The 17713-nt window shown below is 36.7% G+C and overlaps 1 protein-coding gene across 2 annotated transcripts in view; it reads right to left on the minus strand.

Annotated features, from left to right (window-relative positions):
• Positions 1–5461: 5461 nt before the first annotated feature.
• CALCOCO2 (calcium binding and coiled-coil domain 2) overlaps positions 5462–17713 on the minus strand; it is a 31124-nt gene continuing 18872 nt past the window's right edge. For both annotated transcript variants that reach the window (XM_026710761.2, XM_087917474.1), the window contains 6 exons: positions 14511–14601; positions 13933–14055; positions 12172–12258; positions 8789–8909; positions 7905–7933; positions 5462–7487 (listed from right to left, as the gene is read on the minus strand). In XM_026710761.2, coding sequence (XP_026566546.1) covers positions 7305–7487; positions 7905–7933; positions 8789–8909; positions 12172–12258; positions 13933–14055; positions 14511–14601 — 634 coding nt within the window. In that variant the 3' untranslated portion in view covers positions 5462–7304. The remainder of the gene's footprint in view (positions 7488–7904; positions 7934–8788; positions 8910–12171; positions 12259–13932; positions 14056–14510; positions 14602–17713) is intronic.

Below are 17713 nucleotides of genomic sequence, written 5' to 3' on the forward strand. Positions count from 1 at the left end.
GATAATTCTAGTTGTGTTAAAGTAGAAGCCTTGCTTCATCTCATATAAAAAACTTATGTAACAATAAATAGATTGCATGTCAAAACTGGTATTTCTTCTTTGGTGTTTGGGTAAAATGTACCATTTATTCTTCACTTTTCTTAAACACTGAAGTATTCCAAACACAGTGCTAAAGTTTGTGGGGGGAAATTATCACTAATTTTATGTTCCTTTGGTCTTGAGCATTTTACTGCTCTTAGTTCATGTTCTTTTGGAAGATGCTGGTTAGTTTGAAGGGGAGAGGGACATTGTTTCCCTAATAAACCTTTTAGCTTTGAAGACTTCCCACTATTCTTTAAAATACCCCCCCACACACACCTTTTAGGGTTCTATGTGAGCCTTAAAAAAGTATCACATTAAGAATTGCATTAGCTTTATCTCTATCTTCCTTAAAGGATGAGCATTTTTTTCAAGACCATATGGAACCCTGAAAAGTTTATTAGGAGTGAGGTGCTGCATTTGTGCAAGGTCCAAAAATATCCCCTGAGATATTTTTGATGCGTGCATAGCCCCAATGCTGACTGATGAATACTGGCTATAATAGAACTATTTCAGTATAGAAGCCTTGCTGACTTTATATAACCTTTTGGTAGGTTGGATACCTTTTTCAATCTTTTCATAAAATAAAGTTCAATGCCTTCACTCCTGACTCTTCCTCAAAACAATAGTGTTAAAAGAAAGCACCAGAAGGTTGAAATAGTAAGAGAAGTGGCAGAAACTGGAGGCAAAGTTAAACAAAATGATAAATCAACCCCCTTTAATCGTTGATAGGTTAGTTGAGAAGATTCTGCTACATAACTATGATTAACCTAGTTTAATTGGACCTTCACATGGATTTGATCTTTCACACTTGACAATTAAATAATTAAGTTTAGTAAATTATGGAGAAAAGTTTTTGGTGTAAGGCATTCGTGATCAATTATAAAGTTAGTTACTTTTTTATACTTTAATTGTAGTCCACACTATTCCAGTTCTAAAAGTCACAGAGCACCAGACAGAAATATATTAGATGTGTAGGAAGTTGCTGCATATTGTTAAAACAGCTGGATTTATGTCCGATGAATTTCTTCTGTATATAGAATTTGAAGAAAGCACTATCTCATATTGAGAGGCACCTGGGATACATTCTTGTCTCAGAGGATGAGAATTCACATTTGTTGAATGTCTGCCAAGGGCCTAGGCACATAGCTCTAAAGTTCCAAAGTAAGCCTGAAAAAGTAAGGTGAAACGTATGTAAGCAGGTGAGTGGGATTGGTAACACCATCATAGAACAGTGACCAGATCAAGTTTTTGCAGTTTACGGAGATGCTAAACTACCTATATTATAGGGAACTGCTGTAAGTTTGGATTGCCTCAAAATGATGATAGACATGCATCATGGTTTGATGCAAACACTATCCTGACATTTAACAAAAGTATTTAAAGGGACCATGCTGTATGTTTCATACTTGTCTCTCTTGCAAAACCTATACAATTTCCTGGCTTCTTTGAAGCATGGGTAGAGATTAGGGGCATTTGATATCAACTATTATCCAAGCTTTTTAAATTAATGAATGTGTAAGATTTTATAAGATAAATAACTTATCAATAGAGCTTGAATGAATTTGTTTGAGTTCAGTATGAGCAAGTAACACCATTTTGGAAAGAGTACTTATATTTGGGGATGCAGTTTATTGTTTCTGCCAAAATAGGCAAATAGTCTAATAGAATATTAAAGCTCCCACAAGACGAGCTGAAATGTAGTTTCTTTTACAATTTATCTTCTGCTTGCCTACTTTCTACATTCCAATGTAACAGTGATTAATTTATTTAGTTCCTAAACCAACCCTTTCCCCCAGATTAAATTTCATGTTTACTTAATGTATTGCCATCAATTAGATCAGATTGATTCTTCAGATTTTAGCTTAAAGATCCATGAAAAACAAAGATGATAGCTGTTCATTTTTGAGCCACCACCTTTTATTTAATGATTCCAGGATGTTGGCTTATATCAGCAAATAAAGTTATCCCAAGAATATACAATGATTTTTGGCATAACGGATTATGGTTCTTGCTTTAAATCATTGACATCCAGAAGGGGGCGAAAAAGTTTCATTTCTGCAGACTTAGAACAAAAGATTATTTCTGTCTTGTTTTTGCAACTAGTGGATGAACCCTGCTTGTAATAATTGCCATGCATACTGGTTGAATTTACACACACACTTACCATATTCTTGCGCATGAATCATGGCTAGTGTGATTTAGTATATTGTATGAATCCAGCCTGTTTAATTAATTTATAATTCACTGTATTATTAAGGTTTGGCAACCAAATTAAAGATATGGTGTGAACTCAGCCATCTCTTTAAAAAAAGAGTATCTTAAAACAACCTGTCAACATAATTGTTGCCTCATTAAAATAATTCAAAACTTCATTATTATGTATAACTGTAATTAATTACCAGTATGTTAAAATGGGAGCATCAAATGGAGTTCATATTTCTAAGTTAGGTTTTACTTAAGGTATTTTCTGAGTTTCTAACCCTTGGAAGTTATTTTGTCAATGGACAAGGATATAACCCTTCATTGTTATTTATCTGTAAATCAGTAATGGCACAGACACTATGAATTAATAGTGGGAGAAGGAAGGCATGCAGCCAACAGCAAACTTCTTCCTATAGGCTTCTCTTCTCTTTGCAATAGCATTCAGCCAAAGATAAATCTCACATTCCTTCATGCCCCAAATCCTTCATAAAAGTGTTTTAGCAAAAAGCAGAGGGGCATGAATGCAGGAATGCCAACCTGTTCTCCTTTCCTACACCGACATCTTGAACTCTGGATATCTTTGAAAAGGTAAGTGAGCGATCGTTGACGGGGTTGGTGTGAAGACCCAAGCAGTTATGGGGACCTCAAGGTGTGAGAAATGGACCATGGGATGGGTGAGGAGAGGACTTGGGTGGCCAGAAGTCTTGTTCCTGCACTAGTTTTCCTCCCCTGGTTTTCCCCACTCCTGAGGCACTCTGGGTTCTCTTAACGATGAATATATGGGGCGGGGGGGGGGTAGGGATGAGGGCTCATTTACTTAATATAATTCACTTAATGTTCTCTTGGCTTATGATGGCAATGGACAACTCCATTATAGTTGTAACTTGAGGACTACCTGTATTCTTTTTGATAGGGAGAGTGGTATATGACAACTCTGCAGAGTAGTATCATTCAGTTTCCTGCTATACTAGGATTCACAGCTTCTGGTACTGTATGATTTTTGGGTGGAGGTAGATTATAAAAGTAATAAACCATTTTCAAATTATCCCATATCTTAGCAATCTCAAACTATCAAATGATGTTATTTTATACTTCTGAGGTTTCAAGTAGGAATAAATATATAAACAGCAGTTCGGTGTAGTTGTGAAGATGCTGACCTAGAAACTAGGAGATTTGTGAGTTCTAGTCCTGCCTTAGACATGAAAGGCAGTTCTGGGTAACTTTGGTAATCTACCTCACAGGATTGTTGTTATGGGGAAATAGAAGAGATATGATTTATGTAAGTTCACCACCTTGAGATATTTATAAAGTAACAAAGATGGGATATATTTGTTATATGTGTGTGTAGTGTAAAATTTGACAATTTATGACTTTTTGTGCATATTATGGATGATAATAATGAGTTAATGCAGGGGTTAGCAAATGAGGGTTTATCAAGTTGTGTGAGTTCAATGACAGGATAGTTCATTGGGTATCTCTCTATATATTTTGAAGGCCATCTGCCAATATAGCAGGCAGCACAACTTCAGGTATGCTGGATGAAGTTCAGTAAATTTGGAAGATCCCAACCTGTGCTTTATCACCTTGACTATAAAAACATTGCTAAATGCATTTCTGTATCACAGAAACACATTTTGGATTTATATCCACCTTTCATTCAGGAGTTCAAAGTGGCATTATGTAGTGCTCCTTCACCAATTTTTCTCCAAAAAATCCCAGACCATTAGGAAGCATCTATTGTGAAGGATGGACCAGAACTTAGTGTCTGTTTCTAATCCAACACCTTCACCACCATTTTGTATGTCTAGATAGGGATAAGAAAATTCAATATAATTTTAAAAATAATTTTAATTACTCCTTCAGCTCTACATTCTACCTCACTAGTTCCCCAAATTGCACAAAGAAACCTTCTGAATGTTTAAATATTTGTGGAGTACCATATGACATTAGCAGAACTTTCAGACTCTGTTGACTAAAGTACAAAAATAATAAAAACTTAACATGAATTCAACTTTAATTTTAATTCAATGTATTTTACGAAACGCCATTAAAACACACAGTCATTGCATAGGCGATGGAAGTTTCCTCACTATACAAAAGTTAATAATTTGGGGTGGAAAATGCATATTGGTGAGGCTGGTGCTCAGATGAGACTGAAAAGGAAACCAGTGGTATGACCTAAGGAGTAAGGTGGGTGGCATGCCACATTTATGGAAGAAGAAAATAGAAGAGGGGATTGTAACAGATGAGAACCTTGGTGGGATAACAGGAGCTCTTGGGGCAGGGAATGCAGAACAAGGAAATGTAGAGGGCAGTGGTGATAGTTGTGCTAGTAATAGGACAAAAAAAAAACCACCCAACCATGGGCAGTTCAGGATTGCAACTAGGCTGAAAAAAATTACTCTTAGCCAGTAGGAAGAAGAGAACTGGCCTAAATCAGTTGTGAATCTACCTCCTAACACAGTTTAGTATTTATTTTCTTCCCTATACTTCAGACAATAAAGCATCTGTGTCAGCAGAAGAACCATGTGGCTTGTTTTATTCTCCATTTTTGATACATATTGTAGATCCTTGCAATAATTCCAGGGACCCCCCCCCCCAACTCAGAATTTAGGATTAGTAGTTCAACTAGTTGCATAATGATAGTAGGATCTTCTTTTCTCTGGAAGAAAATGTTTATATTTGGTGTTCCCCAATAAGTTAATTATGTATATTCCCATATTTCATATTATTACAGATTGGAAATTGCCCAAATCAGATGTGGGAAGGATAGATAAATGAGACCTTCTCCAATCCTGTCACAATGCTGATTGTGTGTGTGTGTGTGAGAGAGAGAGAGATGTTTGTGTGTGATTTCCTAACAGGATGCTGCAGTATTGGCTTTATCATTAGACAGGCCCTGGAACTACTAAGCAGTAGCTATTGCTAAAAAATGAGACCTGGATATGTCAGAAACTGGTTTATTGCAATTTCATTTGTGTAAACCATTTTACATCTGTGCGTCATTGAGGAAAAATTCTACTGCCAATCCATTCAGCTTCTCTATATGAAACTGGGAAAATAAAATATTGGGCATTACTTCAGGCAGCAAAATATCTTAAGGCATCTTTATACAGCACATCTGTTACAATCTTTATGCAGCTCCTATGGTAGAAATCTCACCAAGGAAGACCAACAATTAGAGAGTATCCAGATAATAATTTTATTTTGGTAAAAGCAGCCAAGTGTGTAGACAGCCAAAGTAAATTTTCAAGGAAGCTACAGAACTTAATCAAAAGAAACAGATGGCACATAGAACAAACAGAAAATATAAAGGAAGAAACTACTTTTACAACTGATAAGGCAGGATGTTTAATTTATTTCTGAGTGTCTTCTGGAAACTAGACTAATCCTGTTTTTTCTGGTATGCTTAATTATCTGAGTTAATATATTAAGTAGTAAAATGGTCTCATTAACTTTAGTAGTAGAAGGTAAAATATTTAGAATTGACTACATAGGATTCACTGGATATGCATATCTCTATTCTGAAAAGAATTTGATATATTTTCAATAAGTAATCAATAAGTACTTGGAAAAGATCATCCAAAACTTATTTAATTATCTAAACTGAATTAAATTAAATGCTCTGTTTGGCCAAATATGATTAGACACACAAGGAATTTGTCTCTGGAACAGAAGCACTCGGTGTATATGCAAAGCAAAATAATCATAATCATCATAATGTAAATAAAAGAGCAAGTAAAGAAAATAAGGATAAATAATAACACTATAACCATGCTATATGGGTTAATATATATAGAGATATTAGACAGCACTGTGAGAGTGAGGTGTTTAGCAGAGTGATGGCAATGGAGTAAGTACTCCATTGTTACAAACTGGAAAACATTTCCCCAATTTATAAAGCAGTAATAGAACTTAAAAGACAAAAATATTACTAAAATAGATTTTGCTACATATAATATTAATTATTTAGCTAATCAATACATAGTATATAATCTGTATGTAAACAGCTTATCTCTATTACAGTATTCAGTCTTAAAGAGTAGAAAGTGCACAGTTAAACTAAAAAATAATATTGTGATTTCTCAAGAAAAGGAATTCCACGCATGTGTTGTGTTCTAATGCAGTATTCTTAATTATAAGCGTGGTCTTTTGACAATCCAGTCATATAGAAAGAAAAATTTCAACAAAACAGCACATTTCTACATTATCATAAAGAGATTCTGGTTATAAGATTATTGCAACTCCTTAATGCTGGAGATATGATACTACAGTCCAATCTGAAGAATCCAATAAATTGACTATGCTGAAGCCCTAAAAAGTATTAATATTTTATTTTAAAAAAACATTCTTTTTTATTTAATCCTTTCCATACAGTGACAATACTGGTGAAAACTTGTCAGTGCCTTTATCAATCTCAATGTCATTAAAAAATTGGGTTCATTCTTTAGATAACTTTCTGATATGAGAGTGAGCTCCCTGACAACAGTTATGGCACATTGTTGCTTTGCCTAAACAGGCATAAAACAAGCAAAGCAAGCAAAAATGCAATTTTTATTCTTTACGACAGGCAGAGCTAGAAATCACAAAAGAAGGTGAATATACGTGTCCCAGGATAATGTTGTAGGATCCAGTCTGAGGGACCAGAGGTTTTCTCTCCCAAACTTTCAGACTTGTGCTGGAGCCCATATGCTAGAGATATTCTTTCTAGCAAAGCTAGAAATCTCTACTTATCATGAACATGATCCATTATTCATGGAAGATTTAGGGTGGGTGGGGGGGGGAGGAAGCATCTTATTTTTAAATATAAGATTTAAATATGGAAAATTCTGCTTCCAAAGCAACAGCATAATCTATTATTTAACACATGTATCAGCACTTCAGGCCCAATGATATGTCAATTTTAGCAGATCAAGTATCTATCCCTGCCAAATCATACAAAGGAGAGAAATGGAAAAAGTGGGGGAAAGAAATAAAAAAGGCATTAGTGTAATAGTTTAGGGCAAGTGATGCAAGCAGGCTTAAGCCTGGTCTAAGCGATGGCAAAAGACATGGTCATCATACACTTGCTTGTCGGAGCTGTCAAAGGTTTTATTGCAATATGGACAATCGAGAATGTGATTTTGCACATGATCCAAATATTGTTGTTGTCCAATGTCATTAGGGAAGACTTCCTCGCATATGGGACACTTTTTCAGAGAGACCTGAAAGAAGACAGTGGAAAAGTTTGTTTTCCCCCCGAATTGTTTTGCAATTGCATGATATACAGTACATTTATGTTAAAGGGATGGGAAGGCTTTATTCTGTAGTATTCTGGCAAGTGATGGAGTGGGCAGAGAAAAAAGAGATGGATACCTCAAAACAACAAGTGCAAAATGTTAAGTGACTAAGGACCCACAGCACCAGTCTGCCTTTCCTTTAATTCTAAACAAGGCTGGTTTAAAGTACCAAGAGATAGGGATAGGATAATGACTATAACCAACAATTGCGGCTTCAACAATCACGTATCTTTTCCCTGTTTTCTCTGACTTCTCTTCACTGTGTCATTGTCTTTACTGGGTGGTTTCAGGGTTTTTTTTGCATTGTGCTCAATAATAAAGACATTAAAAGTGAAAACTCACCGGATTCGTCTGAACAATTTTTGGTGATGCTGTAAGACAAAACCATACTGAGAAAAGTAAATCACTTTAATATTAATTAATTTACATGAATTATTTAATGTTCATTAATGTTAATATATAGTATCAGTGACATTTCAAAATACTGTGTGATGTAGGGAAGGAACAGTGATGTCAGAAATCAGTCATGGAGTCTATACATTTGAATATCAGATTTGTAAGATCTGCCAGTACATAATCTATTCCATCTTATCTGGATGTTATAACTCAGAATCTGCCAACGTCTGTCTCAGGGCATTGTTACTATTTCTCAGCAAAAGATAGCATATCCAAAAGAAGTAGCACTTCTCATAACTGCAAAATTTGGTACTGCAGTCCTTCACTTATGCTTAGTGACTGTTCAAACTTAGCATGGAACACCACCACCCCTAGTTATAACTAAAGGTAGTTATAACTTGATTTCAGTGATTGCTCCTGCCTACAGTCATGTGACCTCATTTTGGGTACTTGGCCACTGGCTTGCATATACAACCATTTGCAGCGTCTCAGGGTCAAGTGCCTGCAATTTACGAAGTTTTGCCAAAACCCTTTGTTTGCTTTTGATTTTTGGCAAAAATCCCATAGTGAACAATGGATTTGCTTAACAACCATGGATTCACTTAACAACCGCTGCAAAAAAGGAACATAAAATCGGGTCAGTCACCTGATGACCAACTTTATGATCATCATGACTTATGTCAATAATGAACAGGTTCTATTACAGCCATAAGTTGAGCAATGACCACCTGAGCAATTACGTGTTTTTAAACAGCCCAGCACTGGGTTATCAGTTAGCATACTTTTGCTGCTAGTTGGAACCCCCCAACTGGATGGCAAAGGGCACTCACCAGAATATGGATTTTCAAACAAGAGCCCAGAATTAGGTGGTGACTGGGATGGGAGTCCAGCAGATGAACTGTGTATTTCACGGATGGTTGCCTTCAAGTCTTCATTTTCTTGCCATAATTTCTGTAAAAAAAAAAAAAAAGCTAAAATGCAAAAACCAGTAACTTTGGAAGTTATGATATATAGATAGTTGGGCCCAGGAATAGTTGTTTTTATCTGAAATATAGCAACAAAATTCACTGCTTGCACACAGAAGTTGGTTTCTCACCAGTCCCATAACATAGTTTCACAGTGGGAACATCCACACAAAGATTTGCAACAGTTCAGAAGCAGCTGTAGGTTTTTCTGATTTCGTACAGCTAGTTGATCCAGGGAACTGGAAAAAAATTTTTTTTTTGTTCTGTAGTGATTTGAAACCTGAGCAAAATTGGATGCCACCCTTTGCAATACTGCAGCACTTATAAGCAGGCTCTTCTTCCATACTTGAAACTTTTGCTTATCCCACCTTTTGCTACCAAAACTCACATTACTTTTTCTTATCTCTTCCATCCTATAGCATCAGTGTCTACAGATAAAATTTAGTACGCCCTTGCCCACTGAAGCAACATTCAACCATAGTTGTAACAAATGAGTTATAAAAATGCTAAACCCCAGCCTAGTTGAAAATTACAGACCAATCTCCTTATGCTGCGTCACCTGTCAAGTCATGGAATCAATTATTAACCAATCCATTATCCTCCACTTAGAGACAAACAACCTACTCTCTAATAAACAATTTGGTTTCAGAAGAAAACTACCATGTAATCTGCAATCCTTACACTGCAATAGCATATCGACTACAAACATGATCAGGGCAAAGCAATAGACACAATCTACATAGACTTCTGTAAAGGCTTGATTCAGTGGTACACGAGAAACTACTACTAAAACTAAAATCTTATGGTATCTCTGGACACCTACATAACTGCATAAAAGCATTCTTCTCAAACAGACAACAAATGGTCAAAATTGGGAATGTCCTATCAAATTCTGTACCTGTCAATAGTAGTGTCCCCCAAGGCAGTGTTTTAGGACCAACTCTCTTCATACTCTACATAAATGTGATCATATTAAGAGCAACTGCGTTCTCTTTGCTAATGATGTAAAGCTGTTCAACACCACAGACAATACTGCTACCCTCCAAAAAGACCTTGACTATGTATCAGAATAGTCAATCAAATGGTAACTTCAAATCTCAACAAATAAATGCTCTATCTTACATACTGGCAGAAAAAAATCAGAAAATAAAATACAAGCTAAATAGTCAAAACCTTGTTGAGGATCCAAACTTTGTCAAGGATCTTGGAGTACTCATCTCAAATGATCTAAGTGCTAAAGCCCACTGTAACTACATAGCCAAAAAGGCATTAAGAGTTGTTAATGTAATCCTACGTAGCTTCTTCTCTGGTAATATCACTAGAGTATACAAAACATTTGCTAGACCTATATTGAATACAACTCATCAGTCTGGAACCCATAATATGTGATATTAACACAATTGAAAAAGTCCAGAAATATTTCACAAGAAGAATTCTCTGCTCCTCTCGTTGCAGAATACCTTATGCCACCAGACTTGAAACTCGAGATCTAGAAAACCTAGAACTACACTGCCTCCGGTCCGATCTAAATATAGTATATAAAATCATACATTGCAATGTCCTACCTGCAAATGAATACTTCAGCTTTAATCATAACAATACAAGAGCACACAATAGATACAAACTCAAGGTAAACCACACCAAACTTGACTGCAGAAAATACGACTTCAGCAACAGAGTGGTCAATGTTTGTAATACTCTACCTGACTCTGTGGTTTCTTCCCCAAACCTTTAACCTTAGGCTGTCTACTATTGACCTCACCCCCTTCCTAAGAGGCCTGTAGGGGCGTGCATAAGTGCACAATCGTGCCTACCATCACTATCCTATTGTTTTTTATTTTTCTTATAAGTATCTATCTCATGTATTCAAAGCTATATTTATTCTTACACCTGTATCTTGTAAGCGATTGACAAATCAAATAAATACAAAAAAAAAATACTAAATACTAAATTTAACTTTTTATAATTTGCAACAATATTGTAGAATATTGCACTGCAGAGTAAAGGAACTTTCCTTCATAAGGACCACTTCGTTTTGTTTCAAATCATCAGACTAATGGACACAACATGTATTGAAAATATGTACAGATATTAGGAACTAATTTTATTTCTCTTTGTATAAGGGGATGGCATAATAACCTCCTTGTTATGGGAGGTTTTATTGTCTTTCTGGGAAATAACCTGGAAGGAGGTACCCCACATCCTTTGATGGCACCGTTCAATCATCATGATTTTTTATTCTTGCTCCAGGATCTGTGTTAGCTCAAGGGCAGGACATCTTTTGTTTTTGTTTTTACCATGTCTTCTGTTCACTACAGATAGACTCTTAAAGTTCCATGGGTTCCCAGCAGTTCAAGAAGGATTGGGGAATAAAAGCCGAGTGGTACTTTAGTGCTCAATGTTGGAAAATCTGTATCAATCTATGAGAAAATAATTTTTAATGGCAATTCAGAATAAAAAACTTTCATGGATAAGCCAAAGCAGATGGGGGTGGGGGGTGGGGGTGGAGAGTTACTGTTAATAAAGGAATGTGTTAGTAAAGGAATCATGTGCAGCCATAAATAGTATTTCCAAGAAGTCCCTAGTACAGGTAAAGATAAAGAATCAAATCATTTTATAAACATCTACACAGTAATATATGTGCAAAGCAACAGATTTGGCTTGGTGCTCAAGATTGAATTATTGTTTAAGAAAACAAGAAGCATACCTGCAGACTGTACTAAGCATAATGTTCTATCTAAACATTTTATTTTTTAATACCAGATTAGGCTGATTAGTAGTGGCAGAAAGAAATATTAAAATGATGGCAGGGAAACTCTATACTTTGTGAATTATTATTGTGTTTTCTGGAATAACAATGGATATGAATTAATGATTCAACATTTTTTTAGAGAAATTAGGTGATTAATCCACACTCTTTTAGGTTGTATGTTTCCTGGTACTAAAATATTGCAAGCTTTATTTACAAGCTTTCTTTCATAAGCAATCACATTTATAATTAATAATATCTTCCTCAAACACACCTCTCATGGGAAAGGTCAGGATCTCTTCCCTGTTGAGAATCGTGGCTTATCCAATCTGTATTTGAAATGTTTGGGAATTAAAAATTCCAGAATTTTCAGCCACAAGAAGACTATAAAAAGCTACCCCAAGCAACTTCTATATTTCCCTAATTGTACGATACTGCCCTCTTCACAATAATCCAACAATAGCATCTCTCATCACTTCCCATATGACAAAGTTTGCACCTGATTTTCTTGCTCTAGATCATCTTTTTGCTTCTTCAGGATTTGAAGTGTAAGTGTTTGTTCTTCATGGATCTTGTTCAACATTTGCTGAGAAAAGAAAAAACACTGGAGCAAAATTAGAAGCCAAAGGCAAATGGTAAACATTTTTCCACCACTACCTCCAAACTCTTATTTCATACTTCTTCCACTAGAACTTATGGTTAAGATCTATTCATTCTTAGTGCAGCCATGTGGAAGTTTAGACTGCATCAGATTAGACTGAAAGATAACATGGAATGCAAGATCTTCCACTATGTCTCAGGACTGGGAATTTAAATTGGGCATGCTCCATCTCTAATTATTATACAAGCCAGCATTTCCAGAAGGATGCTAGCATTCACACTGGGTGCCCTAGTTGAAGAATCTCTATATAGTTCTCAAGCACTGATAGGAGGTTTTGTCGTTTTAGGCACAAATAAAATGGGTGGTGGGCAACAGGAAGACATTAGAATTGTCCCAGTTTAAAATATGCACCAAAACTCTCTAACAGTAGGATTTATAAACTAAGTGAATAGGCACTTAGTTATGAGAGAGAATTTTTTTTATAAAAGGACAAGTAGGTGGATGGATGGATGTATATGTATGTCTACAAACACACACACAACTAATTAAAGAGAAATGGACCACAAGGTGTTTAGGACAAGCTTCAGTATAGGGCAAATAACAGAATGGTATGGCTATGGAGGGGTATTTTTGTCCAAAACTGGAGAAAGAAGTTCATCAAATGTTTTAATGAACAGTATATACAGAGAAAGTCAAAACAATGTGGATTATCCTCCAAACATAGCTCAAAATTTCTGCCATAGTTGATTCTCATTTTTTCTCCTTAATTAGGCACTGAAGGAAAACAATGATATTGAACAGATTGGGAGCCTCAAACTAAAATGTTCACAGATGCTGAATTAAGGACTAACTGAAAACTATACCTAGGATGATATAACCTATGACATTCATCCCACTGTCCAAGTCTGGCTTATATTTTTCTTCTTATTGTTAAACAAACTAATTCTTCGTTCCTGTCTTTCTTTCTTGTTTCTTTCTTTACTTTTAGCAGAGGCTTTGTTTGCTAAATTCTCCTTCCCCCTCTTGGCCCAATAGAAAAATCCTTATGGTAGAACTGTGAGCCTTCACCCTTTTGACTGCCTTTCCTCCCCTGGGCAGAAAGTGCGTCAGCATAGTCTATCACACCAACTCTTACTGCATAGACACAGTCAACCACAGACATCTGCAAGGTTAGTCTATGGAAGGCCACTGCCGTCATATTGTGCACTTCAGAAAACGATGATTGTGAATTATGGTGAATTTGAGTCCATTGTAGACAAAACATTTTCTGGGTGCTTATAATCTGACAGCGGTGCCTGAAGTCTGCAACAACAACAAAATGCTGAGGGAGGTCAGGGCAACCGAGAAGGAATTTAGAGGCAAATAATTGTTTTCATTCTTATATACCATCCAAGGAAATTTGTCTCCATGACTGACTATATCTATGGGAGGAAAGGTGGTGTGATAAACTATAGTGAAGTGGCAAATTCCAAGGAAACTTTTTGCAGAGTTGGAAAAGCATGCATCAATCTGCAGCAGCTAGATTATCTGGAGAATAGGATCTCTATGGAGGGACTGCTTCATTAGATTAATAATGCTGTTTTAGTGAAGAATGCAAATTTAAAGTTATTTAAGGTTTAAAAAGTATATATGAAAAGAAAAAAAATGCAGGAAAATTACCTGTCTAAACAAGGCAGCATTTAATAGATAATTCTCTCCCTTCAATTCTTTCAGGTGCTTTGCTTTATCTTTAATTGTCTCCTGCAGGTTGTCTATCTCCTTCTTTTGAATTTGCACTTGTAACTAAAAAAAGGGAGAGAGGTATATCATTTTCCAAATGCAGATCAAAAAAAGGAACATTAGACAATCAGGCTCAAAGTTTTATGACAGCTGTAAAATTTCCAAATTTGATAATTATGAAATTATAATCCTGAGAGATATGGAAGCTAGAAAACCTTGACCATTTTGGCAGGTGTTTTGATTAATGCCATAAAATGATTGAACTCTTTCAATAGCTAAGGCGAGTAGAAAATAAACAAAAATCTTCTGTATGTATAGATTATTTAGAAATCCTCTACTCTCTATCCTCTGAAAATGGTGTTCGGAGCTGTTGGACGTTCCCCCCCCCACTCCCCCCCGGTTGTTGAATAGCTACAGAATCTGCACTGCTGGTCAAGTTGGCTGACATATCTGGAGACAACGTGGTCAGAAGCAATTCTTGTAAACCCTTAAGAAAGATCCCAGAGTTGTTAACTCACTTGAAATTCTTCTTTTTGGCACAAAGTGGTTTTCAGCTGGCTTTCCATCTTTTCTTTCTCAGATAATACAGATTCTTTCTCTTCTTTGATCCTGTTTGGAAATAGGTATAAGAGATTATTATTCTTTATTGCATTTAAATACTGCCAAGAACAGCAGTTTTCTGGATAATTCAGAGGATAAAAATTATACTATAAATGCAGATAGCATGCAAATGCAGTATTTATTGATATTGGTCAAGTACAAGTAACCAGAAAGATTCATGAAGAGGCCCAGGTAGATACTTTACTGCTGATCACCCACATTACAAGAATCTCGCCAGCCTCTCTGCCTTCTCTTGGGAAATGGCAGATATAGATCTAAGGCTTTCCTCCTTAAAATTGACTTGAAGCTAGAATGTTTTTTACTCCTCTAGAGGGGACCTGTTTCCTTCATCTGGTGATTCTACCACATCTTGTCCTCCTCTCTAAACAACCCCCCTCTTTCCTACGTTTTGTCTTCTTTGTCTCCTGGGAACTGGACAATGGGGACAGCAATAGCATAACATGTAAGAAGAGCTTTCCTCCTCCAAGTCTGAGGAATTCTCCCAGTTAGGTGGTTCTCCCTGCAAAATATCTAAAGCATTAGAAGGGTCCTCCCCCTCCCTTTCCCTCAGAAAGTGAAGATCCACAGTTAAAAGACTGAACAACTGAACAACAAGTCCCCACAACAAACTGCCAGTCTCATGTCTCTCCCTAAAGAGTACCCTTGAATAGTTAACCCCTTCACTCACTGGTTCTCCTCAGGCTCAGGACTGAAGCTGGTACTGGGAGCATGGAAGTTCTTCAATCACTTGAGACTTTCAAGAAGAGATTGCCATTTGTCAGAAATGGTGTAGGGTCTCCTGCTTGGGTGGGGGGTTGGATTAGATGACCTACAAGGTCCCTTCCAACTCTGATTATCTGTAAATCTGAATCTGCTTGAGAAGCACTTGTGAAAATTTTATTAATTCTAGAGCATCCATGTATTTTGCATTTTCTCACAAATGCTCTGTTTCTGGGTAGCCCTTCTAGTGAATCAAACACTATATTCTTTTCTTCTGCCTAATACTTCCCTCACTTTGAATTCACTTGGTCTTCAATGTTCATGGGTGGAAGCCATGTGTGGAGGCTGCCAATAACTACAGAGTGCCTCCTTCAACATCAATGAAGAATGAAAATGGCTGCACTTTGATAGATGGTGGCAATTGCCAATAAAGGTCCATAGAACTGACCTATCATAGTACCTTAAAAATGCCCCCAAGTTTTGTGTGTAGCTTTTTTGAGGGTGTGGAATCAGTTTAAAATGTAGTAGAAAGTCACACACTGTCCTCCTCTGTAATTGCCAGAGTCTTTTATATTGTTGTTGTGTGTATCTAAGGGCCTGTTGGAAGACAGTTTGTCTAGCTGCTCTTTCAACAGTGCCTGAGCAGTGCATTGCTCCTCTGGAAAATCCAAGCCCCAGGGATGCAACCCTAGTGTGAGGTTGCAGATAAAACCCGTGTGTGTTTTCCATGAGGCCTGGAATTGGGTCGTTGCAATTGATGTATGGATAGAATTATTATATACAAAATTGGCTAATGGGTTAAATGATGGCCAACTGTGTTGGCTGTATGTACAACAACATCTCAAATACTACTGCAACTTCTGGTTGTTAGTGAAGAGATCCTCCATCACCAATATGGTTATATAACCTGCACTGGTTGAAAATCTATTCTAAAGTCAAATGATACGGTATGCCAAGGCTGGGAGGGGGTATTTTTAGAGGCTTGTCTCTTTGGCACACTTGTCTTTAATTCTTACATCATCCTGGGCCACCAAAGTCTCTTAAGGTTCTGTGCAGTGTCTTGTCCAGCCGTCTCAGTACCATTTCAAAATTGCAGCACATCCTCCCTTAAAAGGTACAAGCATGAAGATCCTATCTTTATGCTGCAGATTTTCCATCTTTGACCAAAAACAGATAATGTACTTTGATGAGTCCCCAAGTGGTCATCCATCCAAGCCTGAATGTATGGGTCTAGCTGCTGCTATGTCTTGATTCTTGTAAATAAATCCTGAACCTGTTATCCTGTCCCCAAATTTCTTTGCTAGTATTTGCTGGTGCTGACTAAAGTTGCAAGACTATAAAATCCTTGCAGGGTGGTGCTTATTGCAATTGAAGATATTCGGCCTACAGAATAGGAGGGCTGGGCAACAAATATAGCACTGCCTGCATCTTAGTAAATCTGCAGACCATTGGTTGAAATCCTATAGCCTAAGTAGTCCAATTGATGGAGGGTAAAGATGAATTTCTCAAGCGTCACGAGCAGCTTATTCTCCTGTAGCTTTCACAACATCTCCCTAAAATGCTGCACACGTCTCTGCATTCTGAGAGCCAATAGAGTTGTCATCCAAATATATTATTGCAAATGTGTCGTATCCGGGGAAAAATTGGTTCATGAATCTAAAAAATACTACTCCACAACTAGCTAATCCAAAATGTACATGGGTAATCTCTCAAATTACAAACCCCAATTAAGCCCCAGATTTCAGTTGATAAGCAAGGCAGTTGTTAACTTTTGGCCCATTCCACGATCTTTTTGCCATAGTGATTAAGCAAATTTCTGCAACTGTAATGTGAATCATCTGGTCATAAAGTGAATCTGCTTTCCCACACTAATTTTGCTTGTGGGAAAACAATGAGAAAGTTAAAAATGGTGATCATATGACCACAATACAGTTATAAATGCATGTTAGTTGCCAAGCGACTGAATTTTGATCATGTGAGCATGGGGGTGTTGTAGTGATCATAAATGTGAAAAACAGTTACAAGTCCCTTTTTTTAGTCCTGTTGTAACTTTGAACAGTCACTAAATGGATGGTTGTAAGTTGAGGACTTTCCATAACTTGGTATCAAAGATTGTCTTTGTTATAACGAGATTATACACATTCTGAAGATCCCAAGTGCTTGGTAAATATGTGAGCCCTCTATAATCTGCCCATCAAATCTGAGAGCAGGAAACGATCTCTTATTGTGACATTGTTGAGATTCTTGTAATAGTGGACTCTAAGCATCGGAACATCTCCCTTCAAGTTTGGAATATCTGCCTCCTGCTTCTTTGGAACAAAAAAAGTAGGTACTGAAGATAGTGATTTAGAAGGGCTTTTCTCTAATTTTGAATACAAGTGCTCGACTGAAAGCTTTTTTT

The sequence above is a fragment of the Pseudonaja textilis genome, chromosome Z (assembly GCF_049901715.1).
Source record: "Pseudonaja textilis isolate UNSWEBS1 chromosome Z, rPseTex1.2, whole genome shotgun sequence".
Lineage (NCBI taxonomy): Eukaryota > Metazoa > Chordata > Lepidosauria > Squamata > Elapidae > Pseudonaja > Pseudonaja textilis.